The following is a 27,852-nucleotide window of genomic DNA, read 5'->3' on the forward strand; positions in this document are numbered from 1 at the left end:
TGAAGAAGGGTAAAAAGAAGGACACCGACCACTGAAAGAATACGCACGGTTGTATTCTATCGCACGTTCTATCGCATGTCCTTGATTTCATTGGGAACAAGACTCCCGTCAGGGGACCTGAAACGTTTTTTTCTTGTATTCTTTCAGTGGTCGGTGTCCTTCTTCTTACCCTTCTTCATAGGTTATTATCTCCACGCGTTTCACTTGCCATGAGAGACAATTTCTTGCAAAATGGCCCGATGCTCAATTATTCCTCAGCTGATTAAAAAAAAAATGGAGAAAGAGCGCCTTCAGGTGAATTGGAAAGTAAATGCAGAAAAAAGACAAAGAGGAAAAAAAAGACTCAACCGTTCACGCTCACTCTGGTCCTCCCCAGGTGCGCACAGTACTTCAAGTTCCACGGAAAGTGCTTGCACATACATCTTTTTAACCTGACAAGCAGTTATTCAAATCCGCTCCGGCTCCTTCTGACAGCTTGGTCGTAAACAGTCTGGCCTTTTAGCGTGCATTCGTTCTTAGCACTCCAGGACGGCCGCGGTGGCGGCAGGCTTTTCAACGAACTTCCCCTTGCGAAACGGCCTTCGTCACAAATATAATCTTAAATTGTCCTCCCTAATCAGCCTCTTTTTACATCGAGCGCCTGCGACGATGATGCCGCGCCAGCGCCGGAATTAGGGACTTAACTTCAAGTGCTCGCGTAGTTGCTTAGAAATGTTGTATACGGACGCAGTGAGAGAGCAAACACGCATACTTTGCCACTCATTGGGGAGGCGAAGAAATGTCCGTAAACTCAAGTCGTTGAAAAATTGCATGAGTAAAAATTGCCTCGCTTTCAAACGGTACATTTTACCGTAAGTCAGCCGATGTGCCCTTGTTTTATGGCATTGCTCGCCATCATATCGGGCTTGCCAATTACGGCCCCCCGTGCTCGTGCATACAGTCATGCCTATCCTGGAAGCATTCCGTGCAGTTTCGCTTCACAAAACAGCGCGAGAGCAGTAGGGATGCGTTGTAATGAGTCTGCATATCATTTTTAATTAGCTGCAGCGGTTCTCTACTGTTGCAGCTCGTAGTCCGCATCCCGTCACAAACTCCCGAGTGTGGCAACGACTTAGACGTGCCCATCACATCCACCAATCGAATCGCGACACACCCAGAAAGCGCTGCCGACACAGCGCGGACCATGACGAGCACCTCGCATCTCTCTCTAGTCGGCAACATTTGCCCGGCTGGCTTGGAAGCAGCTCCCAAAATAGCGGTTCCCTTCAGCCGCTATTATACCCCCGAAAACCGAAGCTGCCGACCTATCATGCGTTCTATAGAAATGAATGCTGTAAAGGTACGAAATGCAGCTGTCCTGTGTGGCCGTTCCAAAAAACTGCAGCCGACATATTTTGCAGGGCACAAATGTGTGAAGAGAGAGAGAGACATCCTTTCAGGCCAAGGTTCTCGATGTACTAGCGCCCGTGAAAAAGAAAGTAAGCGCGGGACTTCTTCACAGAAATAATTGTGCCGCATACTGAAAACGTTCACCCAACCCGTCTCGGGCTGCTGCTGAGCCGCCGCCCGTTTTCGGGAGAACCTCGGTTTACAAGCTCTTTCAGCTCGTGCCAGCACACCCTTGTTGAGCCCGCAGGTGAATCAGAGCCGCGCCGGCAGCGGCAGGTGTTCGTTCAATGGCGGTATCCATTTTGATGCGGACCCCTGCATCCTATAGGCAGTCTGGGCTAGCGGAACGACAGCTCATCGGAAAGCTAGGAAGGAGAGAGAGAGAGAGTGCGTGTGTTCACTTTCGACCATGGCTCGTGCCCCTCGCTGCAGCAGCTGCGGCCGCTTTGGCTGCGGGTTCCGCCCTCGCCTCAGCGAGCTATCGTGCAGGCCACCCGACATTGACATAGGATGTGATAGCGGCTCGCGCGCAGCTACAGCAACGCCGGCCTTCGATCAAAAAAAAAAAAAGAAAGAAAAGGAAATATGACGCCGCTTCATTTCAGGGTCTCGTACGCCGCTCTCTAGAGACATTTCCTGTTTCATTTTGTTATTTCGTTCTGTTATTGGGGACCGCATCAAACTCTCTTCCTGTTGTAGAACAGCTGTTTCAATGCTGTTGTTTTTGTTGCGAGTTGCAGTTATAGTTCCAAACTGAGGTAATAAAGGACTCTTGCCGTGGTATGTAGCAGTGACCTTACTATGATATTCCCAGGGGCCGTATAACTTCGGATGTGTGTTGTTGATAAACTTGCCGTACAATAGATACGTTGATAGATTAATCGTCCCGTCTATATAGGAAGGTACGCAGCGGGGAACGTTGTGTTGTTGGAGCAGGGTGTTGTACGGGTGAGGTATGGGGTCCATCTGTAGGTCATGTTCTTCGTCTTGTTGCGGCCCTAACAAAATTCTTTATAGACTTTCTATAAAAAATTTTGTAAGGGGGAGCCCGAGTGGCCTATCATCTGGCGACAATATCAGCTTGGTAATTTCCTCCAAGGCTTTCGTGGCCCCAGGGGTCCACACAGCTTCTACTTCGGAAAAACTTGACGGGGCACAGTCGAGGATGCGGTGGGCTGCGGCGGAGGTCTTTCCTTTGGCAAAGTTGCGGCTCGCAGTTTGAAAGTCCGTGATGGCCATGATGCACTAATGTGCGCTGCGGGTGCTGATGGCGAGGTCAACGGCCGCTTTCTGTGCTTGCGTGATAGTGATAAAAGCGAGAGGTCGCCACTTTCTCCCAATATTCTCTCGTGGCAGCCAGTGCTTTGAGACTGCACGGCCTCTGAGATCGGCGCGCATTCCCCAGTTTTTTCCTTTTAGTATACCATATAACACTACGCAGACGCTTTGCGACATTGTTCCGCCTTCAGGATCGGCCAATGTGAACATGCCGGTTATAACGTTTTTTTTTTTTTGCCCTAGTACAAGAAGATCAGTCGTCATTGCACCGTAACCGTCCTATTAACATCATCGCCGTCGTCGTCGTTGGGTGCTATCGCCACCCACACGCTATCGCCACACGCAACCGCTTGCCTTTCACAACGCTTTGCACCGCTCCAAAGGATGCTGAGTAGTTGGCTACCTGCAAAATGCTTCGCGTAACGTCAATTCCGGCAATACGTGAAATCTGCAAACTGTCTTGTATTGTTTTGAAACAAAAACGAATACATAAGCAAGAATACGTTCAAGGCTGAGTAATGGCGGTAAACTTCAAGCAAGTACCCGTGCTTGACAATATACTGTAGAGGTATGTGGAGGCTGACATTCATGTGGAGGTAAGACAGCATAGGCCGCAGGTGGGACATGTTTCGGCGGCGAGACAGTGACTCTGTGCTTCAGTGCTCAGACAAAATCAGAATACACACCTTCATTGTAGAAGTATTGCTCTGAAAGAAATCTCTCGATCTGAACGTTGGATGGCCTAGATAGGTGGGAGAGAGTTCCCGTCGCAGTGGACGCTTATAGTCACATAAAAGTGAACGTGCTCCCGGAAGAGACCCATCGAGAATACGACAAAGTCATTCGTTGAAATTTCATACGTGGGTGTTATGCGGTGCATGTGGTTTTATTATTTATTTATTTTTACCAAAGTTTGCGGTTTTTGACAAGTGTAACTCGCTTGAGGCAACTCCACGTCGCTTGCTTTGGCTTGGTGATACATGACCTGATAATTTTGCCCTTCTCTTTGGTGGCATCCTTTCACGTCGCCATTGAATGGCGCTTCTCCTTATCCTTCCCGGCGTTTGATGAACACCTTTATTATCATTATCTTCGGGCCTGTTTTTTTTTTAATACATAGCCTTTGGGATATGTTGACGCCTTTAATCAACACCGGCTGTTCTTCACGTAGAACGAATATATACTAAAATGAAATAACAGCCGGCACTTAAATGGGCCGTGAACCACTTTTTATCGAAGAGGAGAAATGCATTTGAAGTCGTGGGCGTGCCCACGACGTTCCGCCTTCTAAATATCACAGTGGTGAGCCGTTCAAATTTTATTTTGTATGTTAACGTAGGCGCCACGACTTCTGATTCTGGCGCCATGCAACGACGCGCCAAACGAAGCCAAACGCGATTGTCCTCTGCCAATCGCAGTTCTCTTAGCTCATATATTCATGTCGGCACACCGGTCCAGACAGATCGCAGCCGCATCAACATGCGACTGTAGTGCGTACGCGCTGCGTTTGTACATGACATGGTTTGAGTGCGTGCTCGCGTTCATACGCCACAGTCTGACCATTCCCCGCGGTGCGGAGACCGGCTTTGTCCTTCACCAGCTTGACCGACAGATAGTAGCCACATCCAACTTGCGCATTATTGAAGCGCTATCAATTAGCCTTCCAGTGCGTCTAACCAGGAGCGGCCTGGAGTGAGAGTGCGCTGGAAAACGTGCGTGTGGTCTAACCTTAAGTTTCGCATGGTTCGAGGCTATATAGTTGAGCGTTCAAAACTGGTCGAAATTAGCGAGGCCCACCGTCTACGACACGGCTAAGCAGGGCGGCCAAAATTTAATTCCGTATTGCAGCGCTCTCAACCGAGCTTCGTGCGCGGACCGTGGTGAAGTGAGCGGCCGCGTCTCACGGCATCGAATTCACATTGCGTCAGCATCTTCGAAGCACAGAAAGGAAGCGCCGTCGTCCCTGATAAGCGATAGACTCGACGCACGGTTGAGAGCGCTTCAATACAATAGCGCACGAGCGCAGTCACGTGGGTTTATTTCATATTTCGCGGGCCCTCTTTAAACGCCGGAAAAAATCAACACGCAGCATGTACGTTGCCACAAAAAAATTGGATCGGTCATTTTGAAATGTCCTCTATCACGTAAAGAAACGCACTTGGCCCTAAAGGGAGTATTAAAATTTTGCATAGTTGATATTAGTTAATTAACTAGTTAGTCCCATTATAAAAAATATCCTAAAGGGCACCACATGACGGCGAACCATATGTCGTTGGTTTCATTCAGTTGCGGTTAACCACTTCGTTTGGGTCCTTGGTTCAAGTTACGTGAAACGCCCTGTATAACAACAGACAGGAGCGTAAAGTCATCCTGCATAAATACAGGTTGTTCATGACAGCTGACTTCACATAAAACACATGGGCACATACATTCAGTTCACATAGATGCAGTAAATACAGCAAACATGAAGTCATGTCCCGGAAATTCACGTAAAGTCAAGTCAAGTTTACTTACAACATGCACAAAGTACAGTGTTGAAGGCCACCCTGGCAAGAAAGCTGTTAACATACAGCTTGACGAGGCCTGAGGGCCACCACCAGGCAACATCAGCATCGCACACATCGGTAATACAAAGAATAAGCTTTTGTAAGTAGCTTCATTAATGCAACGCGTGGTATATGTCCACTTCCCTGGGCATGAATACATCTACATACATGTATACTCATTACGATCGCATTGAAATTCGGGTAAATAACATTAGCGCCAGGGGAATATATACTGTTACAACTTTAAACATGAACATTATTAAAAGCAATAATTAAAAGGAAGTTAAGCAACAGTAAAGAATGTGCACGTGCAACTTACAAGAAATGAAATGAATACAATTCAGAAGCAAAAAGGGAATGCAAATGACCGCCAATCATTTCCGACAATATTACTCCCTTCCAGAGAACATCGATAAAGAAGGAAGAGGAAAGACAGGGAGGTTAACCAGAAAGGAAAATGCGGTTTGTTACCCTACGTTGGAGAACGGTGGAGGGAAAGGTAAAGAGGTAAGAAAGTTGAGAAAGAGCAAGAGAGCACAGGCACACAGCCACCACCGGTCGTTCCCATCGCTGTTTGTCACAGCACAGAATCACTTGTAACAATATACAAGCACCGGTTCAGGCTGCAGCCACCTGTGCAGATGTGTTGGCTTGAAAAATTGTAGCAGTACCCTTATCGCCCTCAGCTGCGATGGCTTGTGAGACCGGTGTTTTAAAATGATTTCCTCTGCATAAATCTCACGAGAGTGAGTAGCGTTCGCCTTTCTAATATATCTGTTGTTTTCCCTTTCTTTTGTTGCCTACTGTACCTGGTTTTGCATCCTTCGCCGATGAAACTGGCTTATATAGGACCGAAGGCTGACCGACAAGAGGACGAGATACAGAAGTCATAAGGAAAAAAGCGCAGTGCATAAATGACATGCCACTACTCCATGTTTAACTCATCAAGTTTCATGTTTCATCAAGACTACATGTTTAACTCATCAGCATTGCCTCGTGCCATGAAAGATCTAGAACAGCTTCCCTGATAACATTGTCTCTTTATCTAATTGTGATGCGTTTCGTGCAGAACTGCAAAGCTTTTCTTTATTTTTGTTGTTGTTAATAACGTATAATGATGTTCGCAAGCTGCTTTCTATGTTCATTTGTTCTGATGACTTGTTTCATCATTTACTTTCAAATGTAAGTACAGGAATCGTTCCTTTCTTGAATATACGTCTGTTTTGCTGGATGATGTAACAACATTGTTATTGTCTCTCTTTGTCAGCCTTTACTTTGTGCTCCCTCTTACTCAATGCCCTTTAACGGACCGGTGAGGTGCAATAAATAAATAAGTTAATTAATTAAGTAATAGTGTTACCTTTAGAATTTCGGTTTTTAGAATAGTGGACTGAGGAAGGGGAGGAGAAAGAACTGAAAGATATCCTTACGGTTTTATTCGTATGAAAGAAACCTTACTATACCTTAATATAAGCAGGCTTTACGAAAATCTGCTTATTCCTAACGGAATGACGGGCCGTGACAACTGCAAGGCATGGGGCGTAGAAGAAGCCCTGAAACTCCTACTGCGTGACTGCCCATCGTACGAACAGGAGAGGCTCGACTTCGGGACAGACGATATGCGTTCTACAGAAGAGAAAATTCAGGACCCGTGGCCACGGGCCTCAGCTACATGCAAAGTCACGAATCCGCTACTGCGCTTCTTGAAGTGCACCAGCCTGTACGACCGCTTGTGATTAACTGACCACGAACGCTCCATTGAGTGCGTGTCCGTGCAAAGCATATGAACGTTGTGAACGTCTCGGACCAATTTGCCAGTTGCCAAATTTGCCAGTTGACAAATTAGCCAGTGGACAGCTGAGGTGTCCGCGGGAACGCCGGGCAGTAAAGATATCAGCGCAGCCTCGCTTTCCTTGTTCTTTTGAACAGCAAGTATTAGTACTGTCATTGGATAACAATGTTTGAGCGATCTGACGCTTTGTTTAGAACTCTTTCCTTCCCTTTCCCTCGCTGATACATCTGTGGTAAAGGTGTAGTGGAAACACTCATAAGGAATTTCGCGGAAAGAAATAGAAAACAAATTCGTGGTTATATGACTGGTGCGGTTACCAGAGGAGGGTGATTATTCAAGATCTCTGAGATAAGTTTTTGTCCTGTGGCGGTAATAATTACGATTGTGATGATGAGTGAGACGTCACTTCAATAATAACAACAAACGCTAACCGCACTTACATTTGCACATCGGCCTGTTTTGTATAGGCACTTCGCTAAGTGCTACTTATCCTCTTGAAATCTCTAAAGTGCTACTGGAACTATTTTTTAATGTTTTCGATTCCAGACGAAATACTACTTCAAATGGCATTACAATGTGTTATTGTCAGGTGCTGAACTTTCAAACCAAGTACGGTACGTACGTCCAATTGGCAGCTCGGGAATGGTTATCCCAGGAATCATACGACGCTAATTGTTCATGAACCTCCAAAGTCATAGATACTTCGGCGTTTTTTGATAGACTGGTGCTATTTGTCATAAGGGCATCTCCGAAAGGGACCGTGACGTCTTCCGTGGAGAGAGAGAGAAGTTTAATGATACGAAATGCTGAGAGGTCGGCCTGAGGTATATTCCTCTAGCCAGCTACTCGGCATTGGGGGAAGGGGAAGAGGGAAAGAAAGAGAGAAGAGGTGCATGATGGGTGACGATGACGATAGAAGGAAGATGTAGAACATATCGCAAGCAATTTGGAGGGCCATGTGAAAGGAGCGCACCAAAATACATGCGTCATATGAATGCACCGTAATCATATTCAATCTATCACGGACAGAACTACATAATTCCGGATGTTGGTAAAAATTCCGCCGAATAACGGGTTCAAATATTCGTTCCGTTAGAAACTGATGGTAAGACAGAATAATTACAACCTTCAGCGAACGATTGGATTCGCCATTTAGCCGTTTATGAAATTATGCTCGGGAAATGGCTACGCATGCCTCGTTGTGATTCCGAAGGACGACAAACCTGCTGGAGCGATTTTAGCACTGACTTGTGTTAACTGTTGTAAGAAACCGGGCCTTAGGAACTGCACGTAACAGACGCCATTTTGTTGTATCTAGCTTTCCTATTCTCTTCACCTCTATTTGATTGTATACGTGTGCTTTGTTTCTATATATATACATATATTTCCTTCGTATCTTCTTACCTCCCCCTCCCGCTCCCCTTTCCGTGCCTCTCACTGTAAAATACAATGGAATACAATTTATTTGTATCCACACATCACCGTGGAAGAGGTGGAAAAAACTAATGCTCTTGACGATGTTCCCACCTCATTAGAGCAGGCAGCGGCAGGCGACGATTGACACTCTAGCTGTGTATAATTAAAGAAACACAGTCGAACTTGCGCAGTGGACAATAAAAGTAATAAAAAATATGCATATCAGTTCGTCCAGTTGATGAAAAGAAAAAGGAAGACGGAGACGTAGGGTAGCTTGTAGTTGTCAAAAACTTGACTAATATGCATCTAGTCTGGGTACCTGGGCATACAGGCCTAGTTCTAAATGAAACGGCTGATTCATTGGCGAAAGCGTCGGTAGTTGGCCCAGCCATTCCAATTCTCCCTAAATCAGCCTTGATCACAGCTGCAAGATTTCGGAGGCAAATGATGATGCGAAGATTCTCTGTGCCATCTGTATGAAATTCCTCGGATTTTAAACTCTTGTTGTACCCCTAGAAAAGCAATATTTGCCAATCAAGAAAATTGAATTAACTATTAGTAGGCTCCGCTGTCGCAAACCTTTTTAAAATTTTCATTTATACAGGGCTGGTCTGGCACCCTCACTGATTTGTCATATGTGTAGCGAAGGTGAACCCGCCGTGGTTGCTCAGTGGCTATGGTGTTAGGCTGGTGAGCACAAGGTCGCGGGATGGAATCCCGGCCACGGCGCGGCCGCATTTCGACAGGGGCGAAAACACCCGTGTACTTAGATTTAGGTGCACGTTAAAGAACCCCAGGTGCTCGAAATTTCTGGAGTCCTTCACTACGGCGTGCCCCATAATCAGAAAGTGGTTTTGGCACGTAAAACCCCATAATTTAATTCTTTTTTTAGCGAAGGTGACGCGATGGAACGTTTTCTTATTTTTTTAAATTTCTTGTCAACGATTTATTAGCTTGAGAAAACTAACCCTAGAAACACCACTCCGTCTTCTTGGATTAGATTTAGCCGTTCGAAATGTGTTTTCTTTTGGGCGTCTCTACACTTGGGCATAGCGACGGGAAGGTTAGCGCTGCCATCCACGCTTTTCTTTTAGTATCAATGAGATTTAAACTCTGAATAAAAAAATTTATAGCCTGCTTTTCTTCCACCAAAATCGAACTAGAAATGTTTTCACTTTATGGTCATGGTAGAATTTTAAGTTTCATAAAACCATGCAGGCTCTACCAATCTCTATCTTTCGATTATACCTTACCTATTTTATAATTTTGTCTTATTTTACACTTTACTATAACCTACTCAATCCTTGGCCAGTCCCTCAGAATGGGTATGCGCCAGTAGATCACAACGATCTACATCTACATATATGAACAGAGCACTGATAAGAACATTGTTTCTAAAGAAGAGTAAGATTTCGGACTGATAATATAAACATATTAAGAATTCATGCAGAACCGATTTACTGACGTTGTGTGTATTAATGTGCGCGTCAGATAATACATTTAAATGCTAGTGGTAACTGATATGCTAATGTCTGGCATAAATAGTTTGTTCCGGCTGCTGCTAACAGTCATTATGGTTTGTAGCGGTGTAAGTACGGCGATTCATATAAATTCCGTGGAGCTAAGCGATAAATACTTTCCAAGTGGCCCCTTTTCTTCATTTCTATAGGTGCGTAATAGTTTATACGCATATACAAGTTAAACAGGTTTACTATTATTTGGTCTCTAGTTATTTGTTTTATCTAGTGCCTCCAGGATAAATTAAAGGCAATGCGAAGAGCACGTTTTTCAAAGGTAAACGAACCTCATATTTACCTTCTGGTTAACCTCCTAGCCTTTCTCGGGTCGCTGGTCTCTATACTTTGCGCCTTTGGTTCTCAGGACAGCCGACATATACAGGTGACGCCAGCGCTGCAAGTGCGTAAGGCGCACGTATGTTTCGTCCGCATGTGGGCATTATACTGGCTTATGTGCTTCTTGGCTTGGCAAATTGTGAATTTTGAGTCGTTACTAACACGACGTCGGCGGCAACAAAAACACAGCGCTTTCAGCACTTTATATTATTTTAGGTAGCAAGACACGCGCGCTGGAGAACAGAGCGTCAAAGTGTAGTCGGAGAATAATTGTCCTTTATTGACACGGAACAAGCGAAATGCCCGAGGATTTGTTGCCCGTTGGGCCGTCCGAGTGGGTTGACTATAGCGCCCCCTTTTGTAGCCCTTGTGCTTCTTAGGATTTGAACGCATAATCTTCTGTACTTGCGTAAGGTCGATTAAGGGCGAGGTTGAAGACTGAAAGAGAAAATGAGCTTCTTGTTTCGTCAGTTTTTGGCAACGAATGGTATGGAAAATGTATAAAGACCGCTTTGATTAATTCGCATATGCGCTCATAAATATCCTCCGCAAGAATGATAACTGCATTACCATATACTTTTTCAGTCCATGGAAGAGCTGGCATGCAGTGTGTTTAATACACAGAGTGGGTTTTAAATGGGACCCCGCTGTAATGAAGATGCAGCCGACACGATAATACATTTGTTGTATTCGATATTCGTTACCCGATGAACATCGCAGATGTACTTCGTTGCATGCAAAATTTCTCATGTCCGTGTTTGTTATAATCGACGTTCAACCGTATACTACTCTTGTGCATGGCTAAATTACTTCGTGTCTTCAGTATCCGTTCCAAGAATATCTTAACACGGTGGCCTTCTTTTCTTCGCATAACCTGCAAAAGCTACTGATTTTCGACTGTGCGACATGCCGTGTTATATATTAAAAGAAAGAACGAGAAATGAACATTTCGGCACAGAACAGGTAGGTGTCGGCGTGCCAGTCATGGGCTCCGTCAGCAGCGCGCACGCAAGTGCAATTTCCACCATGTCTCGCGCCTCAGTTACAAGCACACTACATAGTACACTGTACGGTTCATGCTACATTGCATGCATGAAGGCACAGCACTCAGCGCTGTGTCACGCGTCTGACCTTCGTTTGGAAATTATTTTTGCCACTGCGTAACTATCACTGTTAAGCCACACTCAGCACCAGAATTAAAGCACGCATCCTCGTTGCATCACGAATGTTAGTGAGCCCCCTAATTTTTACGTCTCTTCACATGCCGGTAAGCTCTGTTCCGAGGAAATGCGAGATAATGTTTATCCATATTATAGCTGGAGAGAAGTCTGGTAATATGTATTATTCTAAATTCTAAGTTGTGCGAGCTGCTTGGTCTGTTGACGAGATCGAGTATTTTTTTTTTTTTTAACTAAGCGCGCGGTTAGATAGCGGAGTCAGCTGTCGGTAGTTTCCACTTGGCATTTGGCATTCCGAACTCAGCTTTGCGGAAAGTACGCCTCTGGTAGGAGAGCAGCAGTCGTTGCGCAGCTAAGTGAACTTGACATTACGGTGACCGTGGTTTTGTTTCCCCCCCTAAAAAATGTCTGTCAGCAGCATCAACACAGTGCGCCCTTTTTGCGGCACGCGATCTCTGAGAGAAGAGAGAGAGAGAGAAGGCAGGGTTGTAAACCAGTCAAGAGTCTGGTTGGATACCCTACGCTGGGGGAAGGGAGAAGAGGAAGAGAGAGAAGGGAGAGAGAGAGGGGGGTAGAGTAGTGCACAGACAGCCATTGAGTCAAAGCCGCTCGTGCAAACCAGACGTTCTCAGAAAGCGCACAAAAGTGCCTTCACTGCCTTCTGAGCCGACGATCGGTGGGGACGGCGTTCTAGTACTGTCTGTTCACTCAGAGTACGATCGTCTAGTTTCCTCAATGCGTTGGACAAAGATTGTCTTTGTGCTTGAAATTGAGGACAGTGGCACAATAAGGGGTCAGTGTTCTCCTCGCATCCGCAAACATCACATGCAGGACTATCAGTCATTCCAATTAGTGCTGAGTAAGCTTTCGTGAAGGCAACTCCCAGCCACAACCGATACAGAAGAGAGGCTTCGCGTCGGTGCAGTCCGGCACCGGTCAGTCCGGTCTGAGTTGCAGTGAGGAGTTTAGTCCGTGCAGTCCGGTGCGCCTTGTATGTGCGGTATTCCACTCTGCTAATTCGAGTGCGAGTAGACTAACAATGCACCTTACGAAATGTTGTGGAAGTGCAGGCTAGTCCGTTTCTAATATTAGGTTTAGGAAGCCTACGTTGCATAGCCGGAATGACATTTCTCCGTGCAGGTTTTCTCTTGCTCCTTGTCCAATATTCTGGCCTGCAGCTGCAGCACGGCCGGAAAGAAAGGCCACAGCGAACATCGAAGGCCAGCATAGGCGCGCGCGAGCGTAAATAAATCTCTTGTATTTCTTTCTTTTTTTATTCCTGAGAGCTCAGCTTCGTTTTAGGGCGCTCTCCCGGAATGGAGCAAATTTGCGACCTCTTTGTCTTTACCAGCACCGCATACTGCCTACTATATTGCCATTTTTCCTTCTTCATTGTCTTTTCTTTGTGTATATGGCAAGTACTTCGCGGGAAAATGTGGCAAGGTGGCAGAAAGAAAAGAAAAAAAGGAAAGAAAGCGGCTAAACACAAGCAAAGGTTAAAAAAGGAAAAGAAACGCGCCTAGCGAGAGGCCGAAGCAGCAGGTGTTTCCACGCCGCGCGGCAGTTTGTTCAGTCGCCGACTCGCCTAGCCAGGCAGCCTCCCTCTCGCCGTACTCGCGTGTCTCTCTCTCCTCTCGGGCTGTGTTTGCGCTCGCGTTTCTCATGCGAGACATCCGCGGCTGAAATCCCCCTGCGAGGATCCGGCACCTGCGATCTCCCACTCCTGCCGTCTCTGTTAGGGAGCAGCGGCGGGTCAACGAAAACAACCGATAGAAGGACAACTCGCGAGCTCGAAGCGAAAGCTCGTGTGCGCCACCTCTGATTCGGTGACCGTGCTCTCGTGATCACACAGGTGCGTCGTGCACTCATTCGCGACCTGCTCTTTCTTTTCCGAGTGGAAATTTGTTCTTGGTTTCCATACGTCGAAGATTACCACCTGAGCACGAAGACACGCCGCTCTCCTCAAGCTCGGTTAACGGATGTCACTGTGAAGCGAACAACTCGACAGCAGACGACGTCTGCAAAGGAGACTATAACAGCGGTGCGCGATCATCTTTGAAATATTAGTTGCGTTATGCGTTCTTCACCGGATCAGTGGCGGCTTTCCGGCTGTACTTCACATGCTGTGACGGGTGATGTGTGAAAGCACTTCCACTTCTGCGATGATATGTTTAGGCCCTTCTGGGCGTTCAGTACCGTCGCGCTTATAAACGGGATGTATTGTAGAAGAGATTTATCGAATGCCGACTAGAATACGAACTGTGCGAACTCGCTGCAAGCTCCGAAGGAACCTTGTTGGCGATAGGAGCCATCGACAAGGACCACCGCGCGCAGAGCGGCTGCGGTGAGTGCATTCGCGGAAGCAGCGGTGAGTTCAGCTTTCCCGTGAGAAGACTCCTCGCCTTGATCCCTGCGAGCAGTCACGAAGAGCTTTAAGCAGTCAGCGAGGACATCGAAGAAATTCCCACCTGTATCACACATTTTCCGCCTACAAACAAGACTGAAGAGGAGCTATTCCCTTCCACACGACTTGTTCCAGAAGTAAGTGCTCTGTTGGCACGGCCAAAGATAGGCAGTATGGAGAGACGCTAACGACGTAGCTTCGATTACACCTTCCGGAGTCTTCGTCAGCGCACCGATAACTTCCCGGCTAGAAGACTCGCCAAGCCAGGGCCGTCCCTTTGACTGGGCGTCCGCGAAACCTCCGAGAGCAAGCAGTCGCTGCCGGCTATCGTCGCGCACACCCGCGGTGCCGCGTAGCGGTCGCGACAGAGAGCGAGCGGCGAAGATTGCGGGCACGATTCCGTACAGTCCCGCTAACTCGCCGACTTCAGCGTTCACGGCAGCGCAGCCAAAGGCCGATAAAAACAAACAAGAAAGAATACACCCCTCCACCCACCGAGCCGACCTCCGTCACAACCAGCTGATAAGCGCGCCGACGCACGCGGCCCGTATATGCGACGACGGGGCGATCACATAGCGCAAAGGGAGTACTACTATCAAGCGCCTCCCGACGCTCCGTTATTATTATTCCTCGCCACGGTCGTTCGCTGACGAGCGAGCGAGAGCGCCTGTGCGGGCGGCCGGATACACTGCGCACCGTCGACCCTGTTGTCGCCGAGAGCGGGGGGTGCACCGCGCACGAGGCGAGGAGGGGCGCTCGCCTCTCTTTTCGGGCAGCGAGGACTGTGGACAGCCAGGCGTCGGCGACGGACAGCAGCCGGCAAGCAGGACAGCCCAGCGGGACTCTGTCGTCGAGGCCGCCCCGGAAACGTGGACGTTTTGTAAGGCTCGCCGCAGCACGCACGTCGTCGCCACCGCCGCTGGTCGCGGCTGCTTCTCGCACAGCATTGACTTGTGAAGCACGCGCGCCTCGAGCCTACCGTGCGAGCGACGTTCACGGCTTGCATTGGCATCGCGCGGTCTGGGCGCGCCACACGGCAGCAGCAGCAGCAGGGAAGGAGGAGCGACGCATACGACACGGCTTGCCTGCCTTTGCCTGCTCAGGCAGCCGTGAGCAGCGCGGCGAACGAGCCCTACTATTTCTTTTTTTTTTCCTTTTTGTCCTCGGCAGCGGAGCAGCCAGCCACGGCTCTCGACGGCGAGCGTGCATGCGTGCCGCATCGATCACGCTCGTTTGGAAACGCGAGATGCTTGCGCCCGATTGTCCCTCCTCAGGCATGTGAGACACCTGTTCCACGCCGACGTTGCCGCTGCTGGAGCTCCTGCTGTTGCTTGCCAACACTTCTATGGTTCCCGCTTCTTCCAGCGCTGTAGTTCCGATCGAAGCTTCAATCTAACGCATTGGCCCAGTTTGCACCGTCGGTGCAACTTGCCCCGTTGGAAGCATACAGTTGGCCGCCGACCGACCATCGCACGACTCCGAAGTCCTCCAGTGTGACCCAGCGGCTACGTCGCACCTCTGCTCGCCTGTTCGGCGCTCGGTGTTCTTCTTCGGCCAGTGGTGGTGAAGCCATCGTGAGTTTACGAGTCAAGAGCGTGCGCGTGTGTGGTGCCTCGTTTCCCGCTTCTGCCCGTCCGCGTTTAGTTTCGCGGGCGAGTGACAGAGAGGGTCTGTTCGCAGCCGTCGCTTCGCGAGTGTCTGTGGTATAGGTATACGCACAGTGGGGTGCGTGTTCTGTGCTGTGCGATGGATACGCCGGACAGCAAACAGCAGGCAGGCAAGCCGGGTTCGGTGACGTCGTCCATCCAGTCCGCCTTCAAGGTCATGATGAACCGGCACATATCGTGGCCCTGGTCGCCACGCCTCGTCTACCACGTTAACCCAAGCGTAAGTCCCAGCGGGAGGTGAAAAATTTTACGTTCACGCTTCTCGTGACTCGGGAACGGGATGTCGGGGCAGCGTCTTGTGTAGGCTGAGGTAGCGCGAGGAGCTTGGAACACTGGCACAATCCCGCCATTGGGCAACTCGTAAAGGTATTTCTAGTATTCATAAAGCTTACGAAATTCATCCTGCTGTCTTCGTCACCTACTACGAGGGATCGTGTGAATCAAAAATTGATTTTTAGATAGTTCGAGCCCACAACACGCTGAAGATTTAGCTGCCCACAGGCAGCCGCAGTTCACCATATGAGGCGAAAAAGTATCCCGGGTTCGCCGTTCGGTCGTGTCGTTGGCCACACTAGCAAACAGGCCACGTGGATAAGAATTGGAGACATACGCAAAGCGCGTTCTTTTCGATTCCGCCGCTATAGGCCTACTTGTTTTTCACGCCGCTGCACTGCTCAAACGTCACGGTTTTCTCTTTTCTTATACTGCAGGAGTGCGTGACGTTTAACCAGAACTGGACGTCGCCTCGTTTCCCTCCACTTGTGATTCCGTGTGTGAAATGTCGCCGTGCTCTTTTGTCGCAGCGTCGCTATTCGTCTTCAGAAAAGGCAAAATAAAGTTCGCAGGAGTAAGGACTCCGACCTTTAGGGACAAGTGAAAACAGCGTGCACCTCGCGTCCGTTCGGTTATTCGCACTGACCGGCGTAAGCGGTTGGTCCTGCCACACTGCATACGGCGACAAAACACAGTGACGTCAAAAGGAGTGAAGGTCGTCATTGCATTCCACTGAGGAGAGAGATCAAGCTTTTTTTAATATTTATTTATTTATTTATTTATTTATTACACTCAGAGGGCGAACCATGACGGTAAGCACGGTGGCTCCGTCAAGTGCCGGATGTACTGACGTTACTGTATTTATAATTGACGCAAATAATCTCTTGAAATGTCGTGTGCGAATGCCATCTCCATTGTCAGTGCGCTTCTTGCCTCCTCATACAAACCCGCGTTGCCATCACCAGTTACGATTCGCCGTTATGAGCCTGTCAACAGGCCACTTAATTTTCTGAATAGACGGATTCATTAATTTGTTCAATTACGTTCTTGATATCGTTTCACACAGGCTTCAATAAGTATGTGACGCATATTTGCAAATATGTCCCACTTGTAAGTGGACCTTGCGTGGAATAATGTCCGAGTGTCGGCTCTTCCGTCGGTCGAGCTTCTCGCCACCGTTGCTGTATATCACCGTTAATATCGTTACACGTGAATTTCACAAAGTAAAACATCCTAATCTCGTTTCACGTAGGTTGCACCAGCTATGTTTGACATAATTCCACACATGTTGCACTTAGTGGAACTAGGGCGGAACGACATTAACAATATAACGGTGCTTCTGACAGGATCGTGGTTCGTCACGCTGCCGAAGCTGTTACAAGCGAAGAAGTGTGACGTAAGAGAAATACGCGTGCGTGAAGTCCCAGCTATTCGTGCGGCATCGCAGTTATGTCGGGCGCAAAAAAAGATGGCTGCTATTCCGCACGTAAAACATTAAAGTGTGTCCATAGCGCTTTAGCGAGACTCAAAAACTGCGAAATGAAACCTTTCCTGTTTGAACGCACCGGGAACGCTTGCTGCCACAGGGCCTATATTTCTTCTTTCCTTACAAGCCTAACGTTCAGAGCCCATGACGTCTGTCTATCGCCTGATTTAGCCAGAACTGACAGCACTCGGTGAACAGAAACGTCTAAGAGAAAACAAGAACGGAAATGCTTCGCGCTGTGCTACACGTCATTCTTTAAATACAAACGGTGGCATTTTACCGTAGGAGGTGCAAGAATGTGAAGAATGATTTAGCTGTAGGCCAAAGATCTACACTCCTTGGAACATTTATGCACTTAAAAAAAAAGAAAGCGCGTAATATACGTGTACTTTTTCCGCACAAAGAAAAGACAGGAGATGGTGGAACCACAGGACGAGGCGCTCCGTTGTGCCAAAAATTGAACCGAAGTTGCCCCTCTAGTGTAACGACCACACCTCGCCAATATTGCGCAAAAAAAAAAGAAAACCAGTGCGCCTCTTTATATACATTATTAACCTGCACTTAAGGTAGAACCAGGTGGCTTCTAAAATCACCTTGGCCATAGCATTTGGCATCCCATTGCAGATTATGTTAGTGCTAAGCCGTCAACAAGCAGAGAGAGAGAGAGAGAGAGAAATGAGAAAGAAAGAAAGAAAGAAAGGAAGAAAGAAAGAAAGAAAGAAAGAAAGAAAGAAAGAAAGAGAAAGAAAGAAAGAAAGATAGGGAAGTGAAGTAAACCAGAAAAACTCTGGTTTGCTGCATAGTTTTCAAAAGCAACAAGCAGCTCACGTTTTAATTATGAGGGTCCTTTCAAATCATGAAAAGAAGGGACTCCTGCGCCAGTCGTCCTTCTGAGAAAGAGAGAGATATATATTTACATACGCAGAAACTTTTTTTCATAAGGGCTCTTAGTCCGAGTCGTTGCTGTTGGAGTCAATCTGAGTCCACCGTCTTGGTGGTGAGTCCATTTTTCTGGATCTGATAACACGTTTGGTGTGGACTACCAGCAGTGGCCATTGTTTAGGGCGCAGCTGTTACACTGGAGTGGTCCAGCTCTGAAGTGAACATAAAGGAGGGAGAAATTTTCGAGCAAATTAGAGAACGTGGGGAAGAGCGAAGTCTGGGGCATCGCCAGGTAAGCCTTGCTCTGTGGTTCAACCGCCTTCCGTCTTTACGTTGTGCTAAATAAGTACCACATATTTTACATGCAATTCAACTAGCCCGCTTGTTCGCCTTGCTCCAGTATCAGTAATAAACAATAAGGAGCACCTCAAGCTTATGTGTATTAGTTGCGCGCAATTTTTAGCACTGCTAAACGCAGAAAGTGTGCCTTTTATAGGCGTTCATGGTTCTCCGAAGCCGACGAGTGCATCCGCCATTTTCACTGAATTAGTCTGTTATTCTAGCAATCCTCAACTAGCTCAGACTGAAATGTTCCGGGGCTTTGCGCTTGCGCGTTCATAGTTGGACTACTTGGAAGTGCGCTAATCTATACGGACAATGCATGCACGCGCATTGGTGTTTCATAAGTGTGCACTACTCCAATAAAGAATCATGGGTCTACCGATTGTCCTGGCACTTCATGCGCTGATTAAAATGAACGCGTCATGTACAGCTCGTTTTATGATAAGATAAACAAGGGAGGAATTCCTTTCTCCGTGATTGCCTTTGCATGCCAATTAGTATGCTAATCTGAAAATAGTTATCATATTCTGTCGATTCTTCCTATTGTATTACTGATACAATAGGAAGACTTGGACGCTTAGACTTGGACATGCGATTGTAAACGTGTCCCGTTTTTCCTTGTGACCTAGAGAGAGGAAGACTTTATTTAATCCTGGAAAGGGCAACATGTTACTGCTCATGACTCGTATTCTGATGTGCTCTGAAAAGTGGATCGTATAAATAGAGAGAAAGCCATGATTCACGGGCAAAATTATTTGATTCCCACATGCTTGATAGCAAAACGCGAACGCGCGCACGAAACGGCTTATAGCTTGGAAATGGATTCAGCTGAACCACTTCACTGCAGCTCAGAACTACCGTGTAAGCAAAGCGATTTGGGTATGGGCCCTTCCTTATCTATGCCTTTAGGATTGCCAATGGTTCCCTTTCAAAGTCCCGTTATATGCCAGCATGCTTGACAACACCTTAACCTGGAGGCATATAGTTTTTGAATCTTTAATAAAGTATGGAACAGAATAAAAACAAGCGGTCGTGAACAAACTGTTCGCACGCTTTGCTAAGTACTAAGCGCACTCAAGGTGTGAAAAGTACAGCCTTTGTCCAAATTGTACGGGTTACTGGCGCCATCGCAAAAGTTTTTTGCTCGGATGTGTGGAGCGGTTCCCGTGGCGCTTCTGACACTCCAGACATGTGGATGGTGAGCATGACAGTCTCTATAACACGCCCCAGGGTGCTGGAAGTTATGATACGCCATCTAAACTTCTTTAATCGGCCTGTAGTCAGCCTTGTCGTCGCAGGCTAGGTAGCCCGCATAATGTTGACAAAGAGTGTACATATATGCTCTTTGGGGGACAGCCAGCATAGGAGGTTGCTTCGAAAGGACTAGTCACCTTAAACAAGTGGCTGACAAGCGCGCATAGCCGATTGATGCCCCAGACGGTTATGCTCACGAGTCTCGTAGCTTTGGCTGATTGTGATGTGCCTTCATAAGGGAGCGAAAGTGTGAAACTTCGATAGTGACTTTCTTTTCCACAGAAAAATAGCGCTGCTTTAACCGCCTTTCAATTGTAAGTGTCGAAAGGTGACGCTTACATTCGAGCCTGGAAACGTGCCTCGCATAGCAGCAATAGCCAGCACAAATCAGTGACGGAGTGTCCGCCCGGTAACTACCGGTTTAGTTAGCTACTTGAAGAAAAAGATTGCTATGTGAACGTCACATGACCTATAGTGCGCTGTTCTGGATATTTGTCTAAAAGGCCTCCTCCGAATAGTGGTATCTCATTGCGAAAGAAAATCGCTGCCTATGGAGGATCGGTGAGCCGTGCCAATTGTCGTCGCTTGCCCATGTTCATCGGTAGAATGTCATTCGAGACGTAAGCAAGCTTTCTCTTGAGGCTGTCATATACAATTGAGTATGGTGGCAACGAAAGATTTGCGAGTAAAAGGGCTGATATTTCATTGCTCGCTGCAATAACATCGGCGCTATATGAGAAGCCGAAGGGCGATAAGCATAATTCCGTAGGATTACTGTGAAACACGATTATAACGATCCCGGGTACAGCGAATTACGCTCTGTACGAACAAGCGTGCAAAACAAATTCGTTAAACCTGTCTGGACATTGGATATATAGAACTCTGGGTGTATATAACACGCACCTGCACCACAGCTGCTTTTTTTCGCATTCACACGTATCCAAGCATACTTTCTTTCAATGCAATTACCACTCTTTAGACGCTTCACGCAATTTTAAGGGGTACCTTTCTGCCTAGCTATCTGTCTGGCTTGGCCTCTAACCATTTTTTCACCAACTTGGGTAACTCGGCCGTCTTTGGTGGAAGGTGTATACAGCATCAGGCTACTGTGCTAAGGGAACAGGGCTCGAAACAAACCGGCGGCCCACCTTATGTCACTGGGTGTGTGCCACTAGGTATGCGCTGAACTTTATTGAACCTATTTGACGCTAACTTCGGTCACTGCGTATGTGCTGCGGGGTATGTGACGTTCTTGAGTGGTACAAAAAAATTCTTTAAAATTTCTCCGGTCTTGGGTGAAATCCAACCCGCGACATATATATTCAGGCAATTTTGTCTGAATAGGTATTTACGCAGACGCCACGCGCATATTTCGCGGCGGCGGCGCCAGATGGCGCAGTGTGTTCAGTGGGAACCGCGAGAGAGAGAGGAGCCTAGCTGCAGTGGATGCCTCATACGTGACGCCTTTCGGCGGTGGCAGAACGGTGTGTCGCCACATTGCCTCAGCGCTAATCTCGATGACGTCGACATTCATGGTGAGATAGGTCCTCCCACGAATTTTGTAGTTGAGTTCCCACAAATGAATTGAGCTCGCACAACTTCGCTGACGACCGTCTTTTTTAATCCAAAGTGCTTATGGCTGCATCTTCACCGGCTATCCTGACTTTACAACAAGTTAGCACGTTTTTTATTTCGTTGCAACAAGGGCGAAAAAAAATAATCGCATATTGCCGTAGGTTGATAGGGTTTTAATGTATCACTGCTACCATCGAATCATCAATGATAATGTTCTTGAGTCACTGAAATTCCTCTTGGACACGGAATTCGTGCAGCGTGTACATATGACACATAAATGGACATGCACGGGCGCGGACGTCCAACTCTTTATTTTGGCATAGCCAAACCAACTTTCATATCTGCAGACACGTGATGAAATAATAGCATCACATTTGGGGATTGCCATCCAGAAACTTCAATTCTTTATCACGTCACATGCTTCATGAAAGCTAGCAACATTGTGTACTTTGTTTACCAAGCAAAATGAAATTTTTTTAACAGATCTGGGAGATATCCTGCATATCACTTCTATTAAGGCGTGTGTACGCCTGCTTGGTTGAGGCCACCTTTCTAAGGCACGGAAAAAACAAAGCCAGAAAGAGAGATAGTTGAGGCAGTTTTCATTTCAGAAAGCTGGTAATTTGTACATCCGCGTGGTTATATAGCGTAAGTATAAGCGATAAAGAATCTCATTTTCTGGATTATCATCTCTAACGTAAATTCGCTGTTTGATCATACGTCTGCAAGTATAAAAGTAGGTTTGACGATTTGAAAATGAACAGTTGGAAGTCAGAAGCCATGTAGGTCATTTATGTTCCTTTAGTTTCCCACCTTCTCTGTTTTCTTTTTTTCATGCCTCTGCTTTATCTCTCCGCCATTCTTTCCACTTTTATTTACCCTTACCCTTCCCCCAGGGCAGTGTAGCAAACCAGGGTCTCTTCCGGTTAACCTCTTTAATTGCCTTTGCCAACCTGTTTCTCTCTATCTCTGAGATCATGTATATGCGCGCCGCGCAAACTCAGTTTTTGCGAACGTATGTGCCAAATGCATAGTCGATGACTCAAAACACACACACCTCTGTGCTGCTGAATTTCATGCGCAGTTATGATTGTTCCGAGAGTGGAACCGTTGCAATAACAATTAAATTAATCTACCGATGGAATGCCACAGTCCGATTCCCTCTACATGCACAATGGTTACACGATTACACGATTGCCTGTCTGTTGGGGCTTTGGGAAGCTATTTCCGTAAAACACTATCAGTACCTCTCTCTGTGTGGAACGGAACAATAGAATAGGATCATGCGCATACATGTGTTAGGCCTTGGGTACGATTCACGGTTCTGATAACTCTTTCGAATTCTCAACTGCCCTAAAGGTCCTCTTTCCTGCCAGCGTTCATGTTACGTGGGTAGCCTTGCCACATATAAGCATCGTTGATATTCCACTAGTCATGATGTTGCCCTCGACATTCGAATAAGTATGACGTAATGAATTTGAAGAGCAGTTCATAAAAGCAGATTGTCTACTGTTTCAGGCCCCACTTGGAAAAAAAAAATAATGGAGTGATAGAAGGACGGGGATGGAGTGTATTGTCCATATTGCAATACACCTGTTTGCCGTGCATCCGGTGATGGGCTGCTTTGGTACTGCGACGCGACTGTACCGATATTTATATTACCTGTAGGACTTATAAAGATATAAATCTTTATCGAGTAACAAGAAATAAAGATACAAAATGTGACGAAGTAGCTATCAAATGTACGACAAACATTTCCCTTAAAGCACAACTTCAAAAAGCATCGATGCGTCTAGTTTACGACCATCAGCTCCTTAGCGATGCAGCCGTCGAAATACCGTAGACCGCACTTGCTTGAGTGTCTACAGTAGGCAGAACTAAACCGTTAAACAACATTCCAATGTACATTTCTCGCGTTTCCTACCCCATCCCCTTAAAAGTTTCTGTAGATCAAGTAATGCAATGTCGTTGGAAAGGCATCCAAACTAGCGACAACCAGTCCTGCTGCTGATCATGAGTCCTTGGGTTCAATGCCAGACTGCGCCGGTTGCATTCCTTTAGGAGCGAAACGCTCGTGTGCAGGCCTGCGGACGTGCGTTGAAGAACACTAGATAGCACCTTCGCAGCGTGTCTCATAGCGGGATTGTGACATTTGGCCGTGAAGCCCAATAACTTGATTATTCGCAGGGTGATTCGCAAATGCCCATTCTTTCCTCCCCGGATTAGCCATAGGCGCCGAATGTGAACTTCGTCGGTTGAGAGACACGAGGGCGCAGCTTCTACGTGAGTGGCCTCGTTTCTGTGGGCGTAGAAAAGTGCCGCGCGCCACGCTGTACAAGCTTGAAAATCGTCCCCTTTGCGGAAAAGAGGACGATTCTTTAATCCTAGTCCCAGCCGACGTAGGCCGAAGTTGTTCTAAAAGCAGCAGTGTGTGTGTGTGTGTGTGTGTGTGTGTGTGTGTGTGTGTGTGTGTGTGTGTGTGTGTGTGTGTGTGTGTGTGTGTGTGTGTGTGTGTGTGTGTGTGTGTGTGTGTGTGTGTGTGTGTGTGTGTGTGTGTGTGTGTGTGTGTGTGTGTGTTCAGAATCATCGGGACTGAATGAAGACCCCGTAGTCCTTTTCCGTTGCCTTACTCGAGCTTGCGTGGACAGGTTCTCTTCATTTATTCCCTTTTCTCATCTTTTGCGCCTTTACCCCATCCTGCAGCGCAGTGTAGCCAACTAGGCGGTTAATCTGGTTAACCTCTCAGCCTTTCTTATCTTATCATAGCGCTGATATACTGCCCCTGTAAACATTATTGGCATCTATGCTTCAGTCGTTACCTTGGGAATGAAGCATTCGAGCCGTCGCAGCTTTTAAGCTTACGTGCGGCGTAGTTAGATACCTGTATGTTACGTAAAATTTCACCCTTGCAAAAAGCCTGGAAGTCCTGCGCATTGCGGCAATCGACGTAAACGATGCTGAACGAAAGTAAGAAAGCGCATGGATACAGTAGGTTTAGGTGAAACAAAGTCCGCAGATGTCTGAGTTGCGCAAGTACGCTTCACGCTGACGCGTGAATGCGACACAATAACACGCGATGCCGTGGGGTCAATATTTGTCACGTATGTCAACGTCTTCATATACTTGCAGTATTCCCATTGCTTTCTGATGCACTAGTTTTTGATGGACATGGCGCTAGCGCTTTAGCAAGTGAGAGCAAAACAGGAAAGGCCAAATTGAGTAAAGTAAACGGACTTCTGATTCAAAGCGCAGTCTATGTGCAATGTTGGACAGTCGAAAAGTAAGTTGCTGTTCGTCCTCTTCGTCGTGACTGCACGAACATGTAGGAAAGGGCACGCACTTAATTCGAAATAGGAAGTGCTTGGTGTAAGCACTTCCGAGACGTGAGGCGATGTAAAAGGGTGTTGTCCATGCCTCGCAGAAGCTGGGGATCGAGTTGGCACTCAAGATGTGGACCGACCGCATGTATAGACTAATTCGTTTGTGCTTTTTTGTTAATCAGTTCGACGCACGCAGTTCTGCCTCTCTTGAGGTCTCATCAGATGCGCCGCGTGTCGGACTAGGATGCGGGAATAGGGCGGGTTTCGTACCTCTCCCCTCCTCTAAATGCCTACCCTCTTTTCCATATTCGAATCTAAACCCGTCGGACGCCGCAAAGAAAGGTTCGCTTTAGTAAGCTCCGCAGGGACTTCAGTGAAGTGGTAAACTCCGCATAACCCGTTCCGGCCACCGACCGCACCATCTAAACCCATCGAGCTCCACAAAGAAGTCTTCGCTTTAAGTGTTACCGCGTTTAGAGTGTATCTGAACAGCGGCTTCACTGTTTACATGCACAAGGACCTTACAGTGTCTCCGCGCGCCCATACCAACCTCGAACCCTGGGGTCGTTGCCCTCCATGCGTCTTTTGCGGTCACCGGAACGTTTGAATCTTGTCCGAATGAATTCCGCACATTCACCCAGCGCGATGTGCATTCATAAAACCACGCTATTGGGCTGCATTACAATTTGCAGCAGATCATCAAGAGTGTTTGGGCTGCCTCCTTTCGCTTCCTCTGCCTCCTTTCTTAAGTCGTATTATCTTCAGTAGATTCCACAACACGTATTCATATTTCGAAGGAAATCACGTTGACTCTATATCATTTCGTAGAGCTCTATGACAGGTAACAATTGTTTGTATATTGTCCACCTCTTGTGCACTTTGGTTCATTTATTTGCATATTTATGAAGTGCCCCCCCCCTCCTTTCTTTATGGCGATTAAGGCTTACAATGCGTCGAAGTTTCTTACACGTGACAACTTTGTAGTTTTATGCATTATCTATAACATCGCACGCTATATGTGAATTTGGTGCAGATTCTCTGGCGCGTAAACATGCATATCATTTTGCGTATTCTTTACTCCTGTCGATTTTCATCTAACATTCATTTTCTGGTTAACAAGAAGAGAAGTAAAACCCCACATAAGACAGAAATAGTTCACTCCCGAACAATGTCGCACGCTTACACGCCGACAGCACGTCCTCGAGAAAATGCGAGATCCCGTGTCCCCACCGTCAACAGGAAGCATTTCATTTGCCAGTAAAGTGCGAGAATCTCGTTCGTACCTTCTTTTTTCTTTGTGCGTCTGTGTGTTTTTTTTTCCTGCTCATATATATGTCCGCCTTATCTGCTAGGTTTGCTTCCTTCTAACTGCACTTCGTTTACGTTCACCAAACTACACAGACACTTTTCTTAATTTTCTTTCGCCACGAACCTACATTCGTCTATAAGCTTGTCAGGCACACCTGCAGTAGGGACAAAGTAAGCTCTAACAAAACGTTTTCTCCTTGAAAGTAAGGAAGAAGAAAAAACGAAGAAAGGAAAAGAGAGAGAGAGATAAATGAGGGAAGAAGGAAAGTAGGAAGGAGGAGTGTAGGAAGGAAGGAAGATAGAATGAAACGACATTTAATGATGTCGCGGTCAGTATTTCTGCATATATTCCGGGTTTCCCGCGCAGGGCTTAGCGCGAAATTGAGTCGTCCCTGCCGAGAGGCAAACGTCTTCAAATTCAGCGGCGTAATTTCACTCCCCACCAAATCTTTTGCGATATTAGTATTCTTCATTCCTTCAGAGAAGCGTATACACAGCTCAAGCGGCCGAGATTTCTTTTCATTACCCAGACTTCTAATTTTAGACGCCTCGAGGCTTTGTTTTTACACTTAGACTGTATAGACTATACGCTTTCTGTAACGATGAGAAAAAACAGCGTCTACCTCGTCCCGTAGAGCAAGTATATTACCATTTCTTAAGCTGGGAAGGCTGCAGCGGCCACGTGTCATAAGGCTCCTTAAATAAGTGCATGATCCGTCAAGTAACTCATGCCGACCATACTTGGATTTAAGCCCTATATTAGAAGGAGCCCTGGATAAAGGAACAAAAGCGGCTCAAATGACACGCTTGCATTCTTTTTAAATTGCTTTCTTCGTCACCGGCTGGTGCGTTCTATAGTAAAGCAACAGGAGTCCCGTTCTCTCACTAGCGTTTATTCATTCGTTAGAAACGTGATCTGCCAAGCTGGAACCTGAATTGTGAAAGTAGGCGACAGAGTTAGTCTAAGGATCCTTTTAGCGGGGCCGTTCTTTTTTCACTCAGTTGTTTCGCGCAACACTGCAGGCCAATTTCGTCAGGATCTAACATGCGTCCTTCACATGCCCACGCCGTAGTGCATTGTCTCTCTCTGGATTAAATACCCGACGCGGTGGCTTAGTGGATTTGCTGCTGCGCTGCTAAGCTGGAGGTCGCGCAGTCTAACCCCGGCCGCGGCGGCCGCATTTAGATGACGCCGAAATGCAAAAGCACACGTGTCCCGTGCTTTGGGGGTACGTTAAGGGACCGAAGGTGGTCAAAATTACTCCTTAGTCCCCACTACGGCGTGCCTCAGGATCAGATCGTGGTTCCGGCACGTGAAAGCCCAGAATTTTTTTTCCCCGCATTGAATGAAAATGAGCGCGTGAAACAACAATTAAAGAATGGGAATGAAAAAAAGAAAGAATAACCATAACAAAATAACAACAGCCAGCGTATATTCCTAATTTTTAATGTGTAAGCCAAAATGAGGCTGGTTATTATTAATGTTATAGCACTTGGTGGTTGTTATAAATGTAAGTCCTCACCTAGCTCAGTGGCCACGTTCTTCTTATTATGCGGACCGCATTCCAGATTAAATCGAGAAAGCTAATCCAAAGAAACACGAAGGAAAATACTTTCAAGAATTAGCCTTACAGCACCACGGCAAACATATTGTCGTCTACATTTTAGCTTTATTTTATTTTTTATTTTCTGGTATACTGCGGTCTTAAATTAGACCAAGCAGGTGCGATTAGTTAAAGAAAATATTAGTTTTTCACTGTCGAAACATATCAAAAACGAAATAATACCCGCATAGAACAAGAATTCATGAACACATTACAATAACAAGGTATAGCACACGCCACACCATATTTAAAGGGTGGACACAGCATGCTCAAATGCGGTAACCA

The 27,852-nt window shown here is 46.8% G+C and overlaps 2 protein-coding genes across 6 annotated transcripts in view; one reads left to right on the plus strand and one right to left on the minus strand.

Annotated features, from left to right (window-relative positions):
* LOC129387524 (uncharacterized) overlaps positions 1-15,182 on the minus strand; it is a 71,631-nt gene extending 56,449 nt beyond the window's left edge. Inside the window, exon 1 of the mRNA XM_055076508.2 lies at positions 14,617-15,182. Coding sequence (XP_054932483.2) covers positions 14,617-15,076 — 460 coding nt within the window. The 5' untranslated portion in view covers positions 15,077-15,182. The remainder of the gene's footprint in view (positions 1-14,616) is intronic.
* The window catches only part of Epac (Exchange protein directly activated by cAMP), a 794,549-nt gene that overhangs the window by 431,235 nt on the left and 335,462 nt on the right, over positions 1-27,852 (plus strand). For 3 of the 5 annotated variants that reach the window (XM_050187981.3, XM_050187982.3, XM_072286538.1), the window contains exon 1: positions 15,442-15,743. The exons of the other annotated variants lie outside the window; for them this stretch is intronic. In XM_050187981.3, the coding sequence (XP_050043938.1) occupies positions 15,603-15,743 (141 nt within the window). In that variant the 5' untranslated portion in view covers positions 15,442-15,602. Of the gene's footprint in view, positions 1-15,441; positions 15,744-27,852 lie in introns of those variants that run through there. 5 annotated transcript variants of the gene reach the window in all.

The sequence above is a fragment of the Dermacentor andersoni genome, chromosome 2 (assembly GCF_023375885.2).
Source record: "Dermacentor andersoni chromosome 2, qqDerAnde1_hic_scaffold, whole genome shotgun sequence".
NCBI classification, from domain to species: Eukaryota; Metazoa; Arthropoda; class Arachnida; order Ixodida; family Ixodidae; genus Dermacentor; species Dermacentor andersoni.